Source organism: Helianthus annuus, chromosome 8 (genome assembly GCF_002127325.2).
Source record: "Helianthus annuus cultivar XRQ/B chromosome 8, HanXRQr2.0-SUNRISE, whole genome shotgun sequence".
NCBI classification, from domain to species: domain Eukaryota; kingdom Viridiplantae; phylum Streptophyta; class Magnoliopsida; order Asterales; family Asteraceae; genus Helianthus; species Helianthus annuus.
In genome coordinates this window covers 108,423,462-108,439,829 of record NC_035440.2, presented here as the reverse complement: position 1 = coordinate 108,439,829, position 16,368 = coordinate 108,423,462, and the positions used below count along the sequence as shown (strand labels likewise).

General features: G+C 37.5%; 1 protein-coding gene across 2 annotated transcripts; it reads left to right on the top strand.

The window, feature by feature from the left end:
* The first annotated feature begins 710 nt into the window (after window positions 1–710).
* On the top strand, window positions 711–14,977 carry LOC110873642. 2 transcript variants are annotated; one of them, XM_022122616.2, is made up of 20 exons: window positions 711–1,149; window positions 2,582–2,670; window positions 2,753–2,862; window positions 2,941–2,995; window positions 3,104–3,192; window positions 3,277–3,343; window positions 3,442–3,504; window positions 4,060–4,218; window positions 4,334–4,427; window positions 4,516–4,595; window positions 4,684–4,759; window positions 4,868–4,911; window positions 5,039–5,106; window positions 5,658–5,743; window positions 5,841–5,998; window positions 7,095–8,391; window positions 9,438–9,697; window positions 9,762–9,938; window positions 13,452–13,608; window positions 14,406–14,977. In XM_022122616.2, the coding sequence occupies exons 1-20, from the start codon at window positions 1,038–1,040 to the stop codon at window positions 14,699–14,701; spliced, it is 3,537 nt and encodes a 1,178-aa protein (XP_021978308.1). In that variant the 5' UTR covers window positions 711–1,037; the 3' UTR covers window positions 14,702–14,977. The 2 variants fall into 2 exon arrangements, with proteins under 2 accessions (XP_021978308.1, XP_021978310.1); XM_022122618.2 differs by lacking the exons at window positions 711–1,149; window positions 2,582–2,670 and having other exon boundaries at window positions 2,822–2,862; window positions 3,108–3,192.
* The last annotated feature ends 1,391 nt before the right edge of the window (window positions 14,978–16,368 follow it).

Genomic DNA, 16,368 nt, shown 5'->3' with positions numbered 1-16,368 from the left:
CCCATATAGGAGATGTGATTTTCGCCCTATTGCACACCCAAAGAAACGTGTCTTCCTTAATCAACTCCATCGATCTAGCCACCGGAACAAAAGTGTCTTCGAAGACTTTAACATTCCGAGCAAGCCAAATCCTCACGTTGTTGCCATTACCAAATCCTCCATCGATCTACACGAGACGTTTCCAAACCTTACTGCCCGGGTTTTCGAGTAAGACATCCAAAATTTCCTTTAATGTAATATACTGATCCGGGGGTTTCAACCTGAGCCACACAAAAACATTCCACCACAAGCTCCTGGCCCAAATACACGAGGCGAAAATACGGTTCGGATTTTCATCCAACAAATGGTTCAGACCTTTTACTAGTTCAACATTTAACCACTTAACCGAGGTGCCTAACAGACTCTTATACATTTAGATAGCGTTCGTTTCATGGAATGGAATGGAATGGAATTAGGAAGTTTTTTTTTGTAAAATTGATCTTGGTTGGGGGAGGGAGGAATTTGAAATCCTTCACTTTAATGAAATTTGTGACTATTTCAACATTCCTTAGAAATCCTTCACTCTGATGAAGGAATGGAATGTTGAAATAGTCACAAATTTCATTGATTAAAGAAATTCATTGGATTTCAAATTCCTCCCTTCCCAAACCAAGATCAATTTTACAAAAAAAAAAAGCCTTTCCAATTCCATCTCATCCCATTCCATTAAACGAACGCTACCTAAAGAATTTGCCGAATAGCCCTTACTCATCATCCATGGCTGACACGTGCAAAATAGAGGTTTTATACGTAAACGACGCAAGCTCTCCTTTTAATGCAAAGTTTCCGTAAAACTGAAACGAACCAGAAGATATCGACAAATCACCACCTCCCGAGATCCAATAACAAACCGACGGTTATCTGCAACCGACTCACTGCACCACCGTCGACGTCAACCGCCTCCACATTTTATCCTCTCACCGCCTTAATTTGATCCGGTTCAATATTCCGGTGACATTACCGACGGTTGTTGTTTATTCGAACGTGTTGGAGGAGGTATGGAATCGATAATGGCTAGGGCACTGGAATACACTCTCAAATACTGGTTCAAATCCTTCACCCGAGATCAGTTCAAGTTGCAAGGACGCACTGTTCAGCTCTCCAATTTAGGTTTTCATCTTATTGTTTGTGTTATTAGTGATTACTTATTATGATGCTAAATGTGTTGAAATCGAAGAATTCTGTGCACTTTTGCTCTAATTTAGGTTTTGCGTTTACCGTTTATGTTATTAGTTGTTAGTTATTATGAGTTTATGAAGCTAAATGTGTTGAAATCGAAGAATTCCGTGCGATTTTGATACGTAATTTCGTTTTTGATAGATACAAGTGATAATGTCAGGCTTTCATTTGTTGTTTATGTTACTGGTGATTACTAATTATGAGTTTGTGACGCTAAATGTGTTGAAATTGAAGAATTCGATGCACTTTTGCTCTATATTAGATTATTCTTGTACTGTTTATGTTTATGTTATTAGTTGTTGTGAGTTTGTGAAGCTAAATGTGTTGAAGTTGAGGAATTCTGTGCGATTTTGATACGGAATTTCGTTTTTGAAGATATAAGTGGTAATGTTAGGTTTTCATTTACTGTGTATGTTATTAGTTATTACTTGTTATATGAGTTTGTGACGTTAAATGTGTTGAAATCGAAGAATTCGATGCACTTTCGGTCCAATTTAGGTTTTCATTTGTTGTTTATGTTATTAGTTATTACTTGTTGAGTTTGTGACGTTAAATATGTTGAAATCGAAGAACTCGATGGACTATCGCATTAGCTATTAGTTATTATGAGTTTATGATGCTAAATGTGTTGAAATTGAAGTTTCGCATGCACTTTCGCTCCAGTTTAGGTTTTTCATTTGCTGTTTATGTTATTAGTTATTACTTGTTATGTGTTTGTGACGCTGAATGTGTTCAAATCGAAGAACTCGATGCACTTTTGCTCAAATTAGGTATTTCATTCGCTGTTTATGTTATTAGTTATCAGTTATTATGAGTTTATGTCGCTAAATGTGTTGAAATTGAAGAATTCGATGCACTTTCGCTCTAATTAAGTTTTTTTCATTTACTGTTTATGTTATTACTTACTATGAGTTTGTGACCCTAAATGTGTTGGAATCGAAGATTTTGATGCGCTTTCGCTCCAATTTAGGTTTTTCATGTACTATTTATGTATTAGCTATTAGTTATTATGAGTTTATAACGCTAAATGTGATGAAATAGAAAAATTCTATGCAATTTCGCTCCAATATAGGTTTTGCATTTGCTGTTTATGATATTAGTCATTACTTGTTATGAGTTTATGATGCTAAATGGGTTGAAATCGTAGACTTCTATGCAATTTTGAATTTAGCTTATTAGTTGTTACTTATTATGAGTTTATGATGCTAAATGTGTTGAAATCGAAGAATTCTATGCAATTTCGCTCCAATTTAGGTTTTTCATCTATTGTTTATGTTATTATGAGTTTATGACGTTAAATGTGTTGAAAACTTGAAATCGAAGAATTCCGAACGATTTTGATGCGAAATTTCGTTTTTGATAGATATAAGTGGTGATGCATTGCATGCAAGCCTTGGATTGCCGCCAGCTTTGACTGTAAGCATGGCGAAATCTGGAAAGTTAGAGATTGTGGTGTGTAATTCAACTAATATCACTGAATTATCATCTGATTATTCATTCTTTTTAACATAATGCATTGATTCTGTATTTAAAGCTACCTTATTTGAGTAATGTACAAATCATGCCGATTGTTGTGCAAATTGATAAGCTCGACTTGGTGTTAGAGGAGAATGATGATGTGGATTCGCGTAGGAGCACAAGCAGGTGATTAGTACTTTAATTTTAGGGTTAGAGTAAGGGTAATTAATAATGTTATATTACTAACACATATCCATGTATTAGTGCACAAGCACCTTCTAATTCATCAAAAAGCAGTGGTTATGGATTTGCTGAGAAGGTTAGTTTATGTAAAATTGTAACCACGTGCCATCAGTTACTTGCTTGAAGTGCAACTTTTTCGACCTGATTCTTGAAACTGGATCACTGACTTTATTTTTTTATTTAGATAGCTGATGGAATGACATTACAAATACAAACTGTCAATCTGTTACTTGAAACTCATGGTGGTGGTAGACATCTTCGAGGAGTAACTTGGTAAGCTTATGTTAAATTTTGCGTGTTTCTAACTTTCTATTGCTTACTCAGTGTTATTGATCTTATTTATATGTTGCTATGCAGGGCATCACCAATGGCATCTATTACTATCCGCAATCTGGTGCTGTATACCACAAATGAGAACTGGCAGGTCATTTCCTAAATCTGTATCTAATTTAATAGCCATATATTTATATCAAAGAGTTTTTCTTGTAAAACAAACGGTTATTCAGCAATTATGTGTGACAGGTTGTAAACCTAAAGGCAGCAAGGGAATTCTCATGTGACAAAAACTTCATCTATGTGTTCAGAGTAATTCACTTGTGAATATCTTTCCCCAAATTATACTGATAAGAGTAAAGTACACGGATGGTCCCTGTGATTAACCAAAATTTTTGATTTAGTCCTTAGCTTTTTTAAAGTACACAGATGGTCCCTGCGGTTTGCACTTTTTAATGCATTTAGTCCTCAACTTTTGCCAAAAGTATATGGATGGTCCCTGTGGTATGCACTTTGTAACGCATTTAGTCACTAAACGTTGGGGACTAAATGTGTTACAAAGTACAAACCACAGGGACCATCCGTGTACTTTTGGTAAAAGTTGGGGATTAAATACGTTACGAAGTGCAAACCATAGGGACCATCCGTGTACTTTTGAAAAACTAGGGACGAAATCCACAGTTTTGGTTAACCACAGGAACCATCCGTGTACTTTACTAATAAAGTGCATTTTAGGTTCTATAGAAAGCAACTAATTTGTTGGTGGTCATTTAGGTTCTATAGTGTTGGTATGTTATGCGTGATGGTATCTGTTTACACAAATGCATGCATATGTATGATATTAAAGTGTTTTTTTTAAATAACCAGAAACTTGAATGGGAGCATCTATGTATCGATCTTCTGCCCCATCCCGATATGCTATCAGATGACTCGGAGGGAGCTTCTAACCGAAAGGATGATGATGGTGCAAAACGAGTATTCTTTGGTGGTGAACGGTTTATTGATGGAGTCTCTGGAGAGGCTTATGTAACACAATGTTAACCCTCTTTAAGACTTGATTTTCTGCAAACTTCCTGTGATGTTCATTTCGTGAAAAACATTGTCCTTAGTTATTGACAACTTCCCTTTGTTTTATAATCAGATTACTATACAAAGGACAGATCTTAATTGTCCACTAGGTCTTGAAGTTCAAGTGCATATTTCGGAAACAATCTGCCCAGCATTAAGTGAACCAGGTTAGTAGAAGATTACCAATTTATGCATTACTGTCAGATAATGTGTTTTTGGTTCGGCTTTGCAACTAAGATAAAATAATATGAACAGGGCTTCGAGCTCTTCTTCGCTTCTTCATGGGATTATATGTCTGTCTTAACAGAGATGATGTGAATCCAACTGTTCAAGAGGTTAAATCTTTCTTCCTGTATTTTTTCAGTTTTCAATGTTTATCGAGTGCATTAATTCGGTTGTCTAAAAGCAACTCTTTTCTTACAGCAATCAGCAGAAGCTGCAGGGCATACACTAGTCTCCTTTACGGTAGATCATATATTTCTTGGCATCAAAGATTCTGGTTTGTGATTTCTCATTACGGGAGTTTATCTATTTCCTTTACTGTTGTAGTTAATTATACATTTATATATTAACGGTACTTACGAAAGACTTTGGATGTTACTTTCAGGGTTCCAGCTAGAATTTCTGATGCAGTCACTTTTTTTCTCTCGGGTAACTTTCCACAACACTTAAAAACAAGAATACCAAAGTGCTACATGTTCATGTTTTTTTCTTAATCGTCATTATTGTAAATTGTTTTGTGTATCATATTCAAATTAGGTTGTATTTAATCTCGCAGGCAAGTGTGTCTGATGGCGAAATTGGCAAATGCTTAACTCAGTTCATGGTTGGTGGGCTGATTTTAAGGTACACCTGTATTAGTATAAAAACCTTCACATTCTTTTTTGAAGAGTAAAATGCCATTTTCGTCCCTGAGGTTTGGTCAGTTTTGCGACTTTCGTCCAAAGGTTTGTTTTTTTTCGCATCTGAATCCAAAAGGTATCTTGCCATTTTCATCTGGCTCGTTAACTTCTTTTTTCTTCGTTAAATCAGGGGTATTTCCATCTTTTTTGTTAACTTAAAGGGCAATTCTGTCAGGGGTATTTTAAATGCTTGTACATAAAGTGAAGTTAAAAAAAAAAAAAAACGAAAATACCCCTGCCTTAACGGAGAAAAATGGATGGAGTTAACGAGCTGGATGAAAATGGCAAGATTTTAAACCTTTTGGATCCAAATACCGAAAAACAAACCTTTGGATGAAAGTCACAAAACTGACCAAACCTCAGGGACGAAAATGGCATTTTACTCTTTTTCTGAATTTTGAATAACAAGTTACTAGATTTTCTAGGATAAATACACCAATACCTGCCACAGCCGAACTATGAAACCTACACTAAATATATAATGATCTAATTCAGGGATACGTTCTCCCGCCCTCCATGCCCACTAGTGCAACCGTCAATGCAAAATGCTGCAGAGGAAATTCTACAAGTTCCAGATTTTGGTATGAACTGATTGCATTTCTATATTCTGTTGCCCATTAATGTGTATACTACACTACCCCACTTAGAAAATTAACATTTTTCATTTTTTTTTACCAGGCAAAAATTTTTGTCCTCCGATATATCCACTAGGTGATCAGCAATGTAGACAAAACAACCCTTCATCACTCTTATCCATTCATTCCCTGCTATATATGCCCTCTCTTTCCCCACCTTCATTTTCATCACAAACTGTGATTGACTGCAAGCCCCTAACGGTACAACAAATGATATCATTATTAATAGGGTTAATTGCATAAAAAGTGAACAACTTTGTTAAAATTTCAGGCCATAAGCGCATTCACATTAGATTCTTCATCCTTATGTCTATAATTCAACTATCATGTAACTTTATCCTTAAAATTTGTTTATGCTTTAAAACTCTTCTACATCACATTCCCTTCTCCATCTCTATTCAGTTAAATAACTTTTTTTTTTCGTTATTAACTTTTCTCTTTCATGCACATAGAAAATTATGGGGAATGAACAGTGAATCCCTATTTTTAGGAATATAAGATGTGTATTTAATATTTGATCCTCATTTTAGGGATTGGGATGGAGTGCTAAATTATATGAAACCCTTAAAACTTTTCCTCATTCTAGGGATGGGGTTGATATGGGGAATGAGATGTGAATGCTCTAAGAACCATCTAAATCTTAATAACTTTAGGCGGTGGTTTTCTTGGTAATTACAATTTTTTATCCATTTCGGTAATTACAACTTTTTGAGCGATCTATTCTCTTAACTATAGGCAAAAAGATTATTTAAGTACCAGACATGAACAAAAAAAATTGAATTACCAAGAGGCCGTTCAAAAAACAAGACCAAAATGAATCTAAAAAAGTTATAATCAATTTATTGAAAACCGGACCGGCCGGTCGGACCGGGAATCGGGGGTTTGACAGGCCCGGTTCGCCCAAACAGACCCGTTTTGAGTCGAACAGTCCTGTTGGACCGAGAACCGGCGGTCAGACCAGAAAACCGGTAACCGGATTTTTATTAAAAATTTCAATGTTACCCTATTTATTTTTATAATATTTATGGCATCACACGGTTCTTACATCTGGTTTGACCGGCCCGACCAGTTGACCAGTAAGGAGACCGATCTGACGTCCGGTCCGGTTCTGAAAACATTGGTTATAATTACCAAAATGATCACCACCTAAAGTATATTTCTTTTCTTTGACGTTTGCCCTTCTTTGTGGAGGGTAACAAAAAGTTGGTCTCCTTTTTATGCAATTTGCCCTTATATAAACAGTCAAACGTGTGTATTTCACTATTTTGGTTGTGTGATATGCTGCCATTCATGCCAGATTCATCTTCAAGAAGAGTCATGTCTAAGAATATTATCCCTTTTAGTTGATGGAATTGTGGTTAATCCTGATGATATCGCATCAGATCCGTCCATCAGCTCCCTTCATTTAAATATCAAAGAATTAAACATTACCGTTCCACTCGAGGCTACGAAGCCTGATCATTTCACATATCACAACAACTCTAAATACAACCTGTTTAAAGGGGCAAGGCTTCGTATAGAAAATCTATACCTTTCTGAGTCACCTTCTATGAAGCTCGGGCTCCTTAATCTTGACATGGATGCTGCATGTTTCTGTATGTGGGAAGGCCAACCGATTGATTCCAGCATGAGAAAATGGACAGCTGGCGCTTCTGTTATCGGTTTGTCTCTCGACACATGTAACAACAACCCGATTGGAGGTTGTAACTCACAGCTAAACTCTTCGGAACCATGGAGATGTGTGGAGTTGCAAGGTGTTTGTGTACAGGCGGCAATGGTGACATCAGACGGAAGTCCATTACGAAACATTCCGCCACCTGGCGGAATCGTCAGAGTAGGAGTTGCTTGTGAGCAACTTGTGTCCAACACTTCGATTGAACAGTTATTTTACGTGTTAGATTTTTATACTTTTATTGATAATGTTAGTGGTAAAATGGCGATGACTGGAAAAGATAAATGGAGTGAGATGGTTAAAAAGGAATCTTCCGATTATAAAAGTTTTAGCCAAAAGGGTCCTGCGGGTCCTGCTGATACTGCTATCAGCTTAGCATCTAAGAACATGAAACTAAAGTTTCTAGAACCTTCTTCTCTAGATACTCAGGGAACACCTCTAGTTCAGTTCATTGGAGATAATTTATTACTGCAAGTTAGTCATAGAACATTGGGTGCTGCAATGGCAGTTTCGTCAACGTTACGCTGGGACAAAGTACAAGTGGACTGTGCAGCAAATGGTACGGTGTCACCTGGCTCTGAAACGAGAGCTGTATTTTGGGTGCAAAACAAGACGGATTTTAGATCAAGAAACAACACAGACTTGATTCCGTTTTTGAATTTAAGCGCAGTGCATGTAATCCCATACGATGCACAAGATAGAAACTGGCATAGTTTACGTGTGTCTGGTTGTATTGCGGGTGTACGCCTTGCTGGCGGGATGAATCACACTGAAGCTTTACTTCACCGTGTTGGGGTTTTAGGGCCAGATGGCAGGCCAGGGGCGGGACTCTCGAAAGGTCTAGACCGTTTATCTACAGGACCTTTGTCAAAACTATTCAAAGCGTCACCTCCATCTGCCAGTGAGGTGAGGGAGAGTCAAAGTAAGCTATTTATCCATGCACTTCTAAACAGGTCGGTTTGGGTTGTGTTTTTATTCTAAACAGATCAAATGAGAACACGCAAAAACATTAGGGAAAAGGGTAACACGTCGAATTGGTTGACAGTCGTCCAAGGTTTATTTTTATTCACAAACTTCCTAAATTGTTTTACTTGAAGGTTATATTATCATTATACTAATAACATTGTTTTTGTAATCATAAGTAACCCATTATTTGATAGTTTTTTCAATTGATAATGTATGTGGAGGCCACCTAGAGGTGTACAAAAAAAAACCGATTTTAGAACCGTAACCGGAAAAAAAACCGAAACCAGTTTTTTTAAAACCGGTTTTAGAACCGAGCCGAACCGGCGGTTTGTGACCGGTTAGTATTCTTGATCTGAAAACCGGTGAATAACCGAAACCGGTTTTTCCGGTTAAAAACCGGTCCCAACTGGTTACACCGGTTACTGTTTTGGACTTGAAAAAACGGTTAGTAACCGAAACCAGTTATTAAAGAAACCGGTTTTTGTTTTGGATGAAAAAAGCCGGTTCGGTTAAAAACCGGACCGGTTTTTCAAAAAAAAAAAAACCGATTTGTACACCTCTAAGGCCACCAATGTATTCAACTTTTATCATTAAGACTATAGCCATATTTGAAACTACTTTATAGGCCACACAAGTATGTATCCATTTCTACCAACTTCGGCTAATAAAATGTCTAATGGCGAAAACGCTCAATAGAATTCGAAAGTCAATATACCATTATATAGATCTCTCAAAAGGCATTTATTTGATGTAATAACACTTGGTTTTTTTTTTTTTTTTTTTTGGCATTTTACAATATTCTACTATGTTACTTAGTCGGATTTAGTACAAAACCGAATACATTCTTGTGTGGACTATAAAGCCGTTTAAATAAATGGGTGGCCTCCTTATATGTAATCCTTTTTTTTCAAAAAGGACAATTTTTTTTACGGGTCAACCCCATCTTGCAAAGTATTTAGTTTTTCAGTTATTCAGATTAAATAATACTCATTTCTCATTTAGATGAAAGTATAGGGGGCAAGAACAGTAGTTATGTGAACTTGGGTGCACCAGAGGATGTGAACGTATCACTAGAATTAAACGATTGGCTTTTTGCTCTGGAAAGCATGGAGGTAATGTCCGAACGGCTTATATTCAACGATCTTGAGGATTCTCAAAGAAAAGAAAGATCCTGGCACACGTGTTTCGAGAGTATTAAAGTTCAAGCAAATGGAAGCAAAAATGACACTGAAGCACACAAGTATCCTGTTGAACTAGTCAAGGTAGGTATTTAGCATTTGAATTTGTAAAGAGTTCGATAAAACTTTGAACTTCGTGCCGTTCTAGGTTCGGGTTGACAGCTGGAAGACCGTTAAACCTCAGCAAAAGGGAAATACACTTGCAAAAGTAGAGCCACATGACGGGATGGATCTTGAATTTGACCTAGCACTTTCTCAAGATAATGATGTCAATCGGACAATTAGTTGCGCATTGGAACATTTGAAAATTTCCTCAAAACAACCGGTGAGTACATTATACTTATTGATTTGCGAATTTTTATTACCCAACCCTGAACATGACCTGATTGCTCAGTTTCTTGAAAAGTTGAACCCTAATCCAGACATGTGATGCGACTCGAGTAACCCGGTTATATAGATGAGTTGACGGGTTACATAGGGTGCATAACGGTTGGTCAAGGTCAACGGGTTATACAAGTTGATCTTTGATGAAACACCAATTAACACTAAGGTTAACCGATGGGGGTTATTTCTTCTGTGGGTTCAACCTCTTTTCCTACTCGCGAGAATAGCTCGGATCCTGCAAAACAGCAACACCGTTAGTCTCGTTAAGAGGGGGAGATGGGGATTTTCCCTCTTAACCAGGCTCTGGCGTGAGAATAAGTACTGTTCTGAGAGAATAAAACAGCGTGTGTATTGAGTGAGTGAGGAGAGTAAGTTCTTTAACCTGAATGATGAAGGGTCCTATTTATAGCCGGAGGGTGAAGAAGGGAGGAGCAGCTATGCCAGCTGTGGTTGCACGCCAGCTGTCCGACCAAGGGGAATATCCTCTTGGTCTGCTCTGTCATAACCAGTGTAGTGGTACACGTGGCGCGCTTACGTTTGTCCATGCTGGAAACCTTGTACTGGCGTTGTCGGCTATGCCCCCTGATTTGTCGCAGGCCTACGTGTCGTCCTGCTACTGGTGACACGTGTTGTCCTTGTGGTCGGATGGAGCATCTTTGGTGCCACCTCGGCGTCTTCCAGAAGTTTCTGGAAGCTTCTGGATTGCTTTGCTGATGTGGGCGCCATGTATGCTCAAAAGATGGTGTGGTCCCTGCCATGTAGGCAGGGAATTGGGACCATACCTCTTCAAACACTCGTCAAAAACCAATCTCATCTCTTTTCTTTTCAAACACAATCCGACCCGTTATTAAACGGGAAAGTTGTGTTGACGTGCATTTTTCGGCAGCTTATCTGTTTTGTTCACTATCATAAACAAATTCTCGAAAGTCTCGTTAGACTCATTCACATTACCAGACAAACCTGTGTTTATCTGAAATGCTTCCGTGCATTTTTAAAATCGTCAGTTTATCCGCGCAATGTGGAAGAGCATCAAAAACAAATTAAAAGATAAATCTTTTTGTATTTTTGAAAGTTTATGCCAAAACATGCCTAAAATCTTTTTTTTTTTTTTTTGGTATTTTGTAAAACAGAAAAATACACAAAAATCTTTTGGGATTTTGCAAATATAATCACAAAAACTTTAAAATATTTACAACACATATTTGTGTGAGAAAACATGCAAGAGGATCATATCAGTTTTAATGAGATGTGTCAGCTACACCGTTGTTCTGGATTAGGTAACATTACAGTTTAGCAGTTATGATTTATCCCAATTTCGTGTCAGCTATGTGTTGTGTTTTCGTTTAGAAAACGAAGAATTAGGATCAAAATTACATGATCCTGGGAAGATACGGATGACCAAGATATTTTCAATAATATCCATTTTATGTTTCTCTGAGTTTCTGTTGTTCTCCGTATACAAACACACACTCATACATAATCACACACACACAAACACGAGTACGGAATGATTACGAAGATGACTTCCGCTGTCCGGATTTCCAACATAGTGGTATCAGAGCCACGGAAAGACATGATGCAGGAATGAAACCCACCAACACCGTAATGCCCTGCCAACACTGCATAGATGAAAAGAATGAAAGAAAACGACGATCACGACGAGAACGGCTGTGTTATTATTGTCACTTGCCCGGTCATCAGATTTACACTTGTAAATCCAAAGAAAATGACGAGGAATCACAACTCATACGGCAAGCAATCAACAACGGAATAAGAACCCAAAGAGAAGAAGTTCATTGCCGAGAAGAAATGATAGTCACGGGTACCGACGGCGGACAATGGAACGATATCTGGTATGTTAATCCAACGTTTTGTCATCATTTTGTGAACAACATAGATGTCTTTAAGAGAGTGAAACACATCATGGGGGTAGAAACACGATCCGGAATGAATAACTTCTTATTCATCCGAGGAGTGGGGATAGTCGAAGTAAAAATGGGGAATGAAACACTAAGCGTTCCTAGTGTTTTCTATTCACTGGACATCAACCGAAATGTTCTAAGTTTAGAACAATTAACGTTACAAGGTTTTACAGTCCGGAGAACCGGTGATACATGCAAGATATTCCCTATGTTCTCATCTCCGGTGATGAACTCTAAAAATGAAGTGACAGGGTTAACAAAAGAGGAAGAGTTAGGGATAAAGGAGAAAGAAAGGTTGCAAAACATGTGTGGGATAGATGATGAATTCAAAAACGACTATTTGAATTCATATTTCGAAACCCTCAATGTCTCGGATGAAACCGAGATTGATTGGAATCTAATGATCTTAAAATCATTGGAGTTTCATGAATTTAATGATTGTAAGGCTGTGATAAGTATGTTAGACGATCGCGAATACGTATTTAAGTACAAATATGAACTGAGTAAGAAGTTCGAAGAAATGGTTAAATGGTTTTTAACTGAATACTTGGGAATCACTCATAGACCATTCCCTCCTTGCACAAAAGACAATCATAAGATAGATCTACTGGATACATTAGTCGATAAGGATGGAGGATATCGTGAAGTGACAACAGAAAACTTATGGCCAATCATTGCTAAAGATATGGGGTTTGAATACAAAGATGGTGATTTCATTCGTATAGTTTATGCTATGTACTTAGACACCTTAGAATACTACTACAAATTCAAGAAGGTTCAACAGAGAGTGCATGATAAAAGGATGGTGAGTGAAGAGGATGAAGTCTCAAGAGGGGATCTCAAGAAGACAAACAGCCTGGGAAGCGGCCGACATGATGCTGCAGAAGAATTGCACAAAGAAATGGAACCAAAACAAGTAGCGTTTTATGCAGGTGTGAGGGACGACAACTGGAATCAAATGAAGAAACGAAAGAGATTCAATTTCAATCAAGCAAGATGGGCCGTTGAGGAAGCAAACCGAAGCGTGATCAAACAAGCTCATAAGCATAACCAAGTTTAGAGGGGTTATGTTAGAAATATAAACTTAATTATGCTTATTTTAGTTATGTAAATTATCGATAAGTGAACATGTTAGATATGATAAGTAAATTGTATGTAATAAGCGGGTGTTTAGCGGGAACCGGATTTCAAATAACTGCTCCAGCAGTTACCCGCCAAAACACAACCGCCATATCCTGTGGTATTTATGTAAACTGCCGGCAAATGTTGTTGGCATCAAGACAATTTCTGTTAATCAAATTGTCCACCCTTTTATCCTTTCTTTCGATCCACACCGTATTTTCTGCATTAACCATGTCTGCAAATCAAAACCATGTATCCGCTGCACTTGCAAGTTCATATGATCAAGACAAACTTGATCTGGATTTCCAACACCCCTAGCATTTGGGTGGTGTGTGTTTCCAAAGTGTGATTGTTTGATATTAGAAATTAGAATCACAATTCATAACCATTTGATATTTGCTATTCTGCAGATTGAGGTGGTTGTAAGTAAGGAAGAAATTCAGCGTGTTTCAGAATTATGCAAGATGGAAATCAATTCATTTGGGCGAATAGCTGTCGGGATCCTGCAATTGCTTAAGCTTGATGGGTCAGTTGGTCAGACAGCCCTGAACCGATTAAGCAACCTTGGTAATTTCTTTTTCATTATAATTTATAGAATTAACCGTGACATGCTATGAAAGAAATTTTAAAAAGCACATGACCCCCTGGATTTATTTTTGCATGATTTAGTCCCTTAGCTTATAAATAGCAGTGAAAATGATCGTTTACCAAAATTCAATGAAAGACCATTCCGATCAACTTTTTAAAGTCCAGGGAGAGTGCGAATTCAACTAAAATACATAGGGATTTTCAGACATTTTCTTAGGTAAAAGCGGAAGAAAACCAGATATAGATATCAGATCTACTTATTTTTGTGCTAAAAAAGAAGAATCTGAAATTTATTTAAGATATGAGAAATGATAATTTGTAGTTATTAAAGTTAATAGTTCTTCCATCAATCCAATCACAATTAGAGGATACTTTTGTTTCTGAAAACTCAGCCTATTGCTTTTATGTTGGTTATTAGCTCACGGGTCAGGTTGGGCCAACCCGCAAACATATATTTTTTCTTTTATTTCTAAATTTAATCAATAGTGAATGTGTGAAATCTTTTATCTTTTTTATTTTATTTTTATTCTTAAATCTACAGTACTACGGTTATAAATCCTGATTCTTTTCTTTAATGTGAATACAATTTTATTTTTCAATTTATATTTAAAATATAGCTTTGTTTTTCTCTAGTGACTTGTAATAATTAATATAAATTTTATATATTACAATATGAATTTTACTGAAACCGAGTTGTATTTAATATGAAGTGTCTTTTAGATATTACGAGACCAAAACACGGTTCCATTTTAGTTAGTTTAGTTTACCCATTGCAGGAAGTGATGGTGTTGAAAAGATATTTTCTCCAGGAAAGCAAATTACGGATGCTAAACCTTCTAGCTTTGACCATGGTCAAACTTCGGATTCACCTCCAGATAACCAGTGTTCTTCTTCTTCACTTGATTCAACTTTATCTTCACTCAACGCAGAATTGTTGGATTCCCAATCCGATTGTGCAACCCTCTGTGCCGAATTAAGCACTTCAGATTCTAGTAATCCCCGCGTACAACAACTTGCTCAAAGACTAGAGAGTATGCAAAGATTATTGACCAGGTTGCGGACTCAGGTATGAATACGTACCGATCATGTAAATTTTTATTCATTTTTTGTATACTAGTTATATGTATTATCATTAGGTAAATTGTTCGATATAGTCAAGCTTTACATATGTTGTCTGGAAATTTTGTACCAACTGCCCTTATTTGTGTAGTTGGTAGAGTTAGTGAAACTTAGTCTGGGTTACGGCTGGACCAACATACACGTGACACCGTTTTTAAAGTGTAATATATGTATCAGAATCTCGAGTGCGTTTCATCGCACACTTTCAAAAGGTAACTCCAATTGTTAACCGTCAAAATTTTATATTAGTATTGTTAACTTTTGTGTTAATATAATTCTTATTTATGTTTTGAGTTAAATGCCCGGATGGTCCCTGTGGTTTTGTAAAATAACACCTATAATCCCTAGCTTTTGGAAATTACACCGGTGGTGCTTGTAGTTTGACTGTTTGTTACTCGGATAGTCCCTGGAGTGGATGAGGGTTAGTTTTCTCCGTTAAGTCCATCTGAAATTACTTATTTACCCCTTGCTTTTATTAAAATATAAAAAAATCACACACTTACACACATATATAAACACTCACTCTATCTAAAACACACACACATACCGACTCTCTCTCTCTCTATCTCTCTCTTTGGAAAAGCCCCACCACCACCCTCACACCACCATCCAACCCCACCCACCCCCACACCACCGCCGCCACCACCCGCTTCAAATCCGGCAATCACCATCCCCGATGTAGTCATCACCACTACCAACACATATCTGGTAACCCCGCACCACTGGTTTGTCGAGATCTGAAACCAGGTTTGAATTATTGAATATGGGGGTTTAGGGCTTCAATTTTGGGTTTGAATTTGGGGGTTTGATACTTTGACTTCGAATTACAGCAATCAGAATTACTTTGGTATTTGTTTTTCGGAATTACATTGATATGGGTTTGAATTTGGGGGTTTGATACGGTGGTTGTGGTGGTCGAGTGAAGGCGTTGGTTGTGGTGGTCGAATGAAGGCGGTGGTGGTGGGGGTGTTTGCAGATGAATGTGGTGGTGGTGATTGGTGAGGGTGTTTGCAGGTGAAGACGAGGGAGATGACGGAGAAGAACGAGGTGGTTCTAGTGGTTGAGTGAAGACTGTGGTGGGTTTAGGTTGGAGGTGGTGGGTTCAAGGTGGAGGTGGGTAGCTATGGTGGTGGGAGTGGGTGGCTATGGTGATGGTGGCCGGTTGTTTACAAGGGAGGGGTGAATAAGGTGGGCCCCACACTTTTAATAATCTATATTGGTTTTTTTGTATAGGGAGGGGTAAATAAGTAATTTCAGACGGACTTAACGGAGAAAACTAACCCCCATCCACTCTAGGGATTATCCGAGTAACAAACTGTCAAACCACAGGAACCACCGGTGTAATTTTAAAAAATTAGAGACTATAGGTGTTATTTTACAAAACTACAGGGACCATCCGGGCATTTTACTCTTTTATGTTTTTAGTAAATGTTATCTTCAAATCAATTTTTGAAATGCATCTTAGTTATTATATTTATATTGACTAGCAATATACTTAACTAGTGTTTAACCCCCCGTGTGTTGTGGGTGCGGGGGTCGTAAAACCATACTAAGGGGGTGTTTGGGGTTGAGTTTTGAAAATAGATTATGCGTTTTGAATAATCAGAATCAGATAATTAG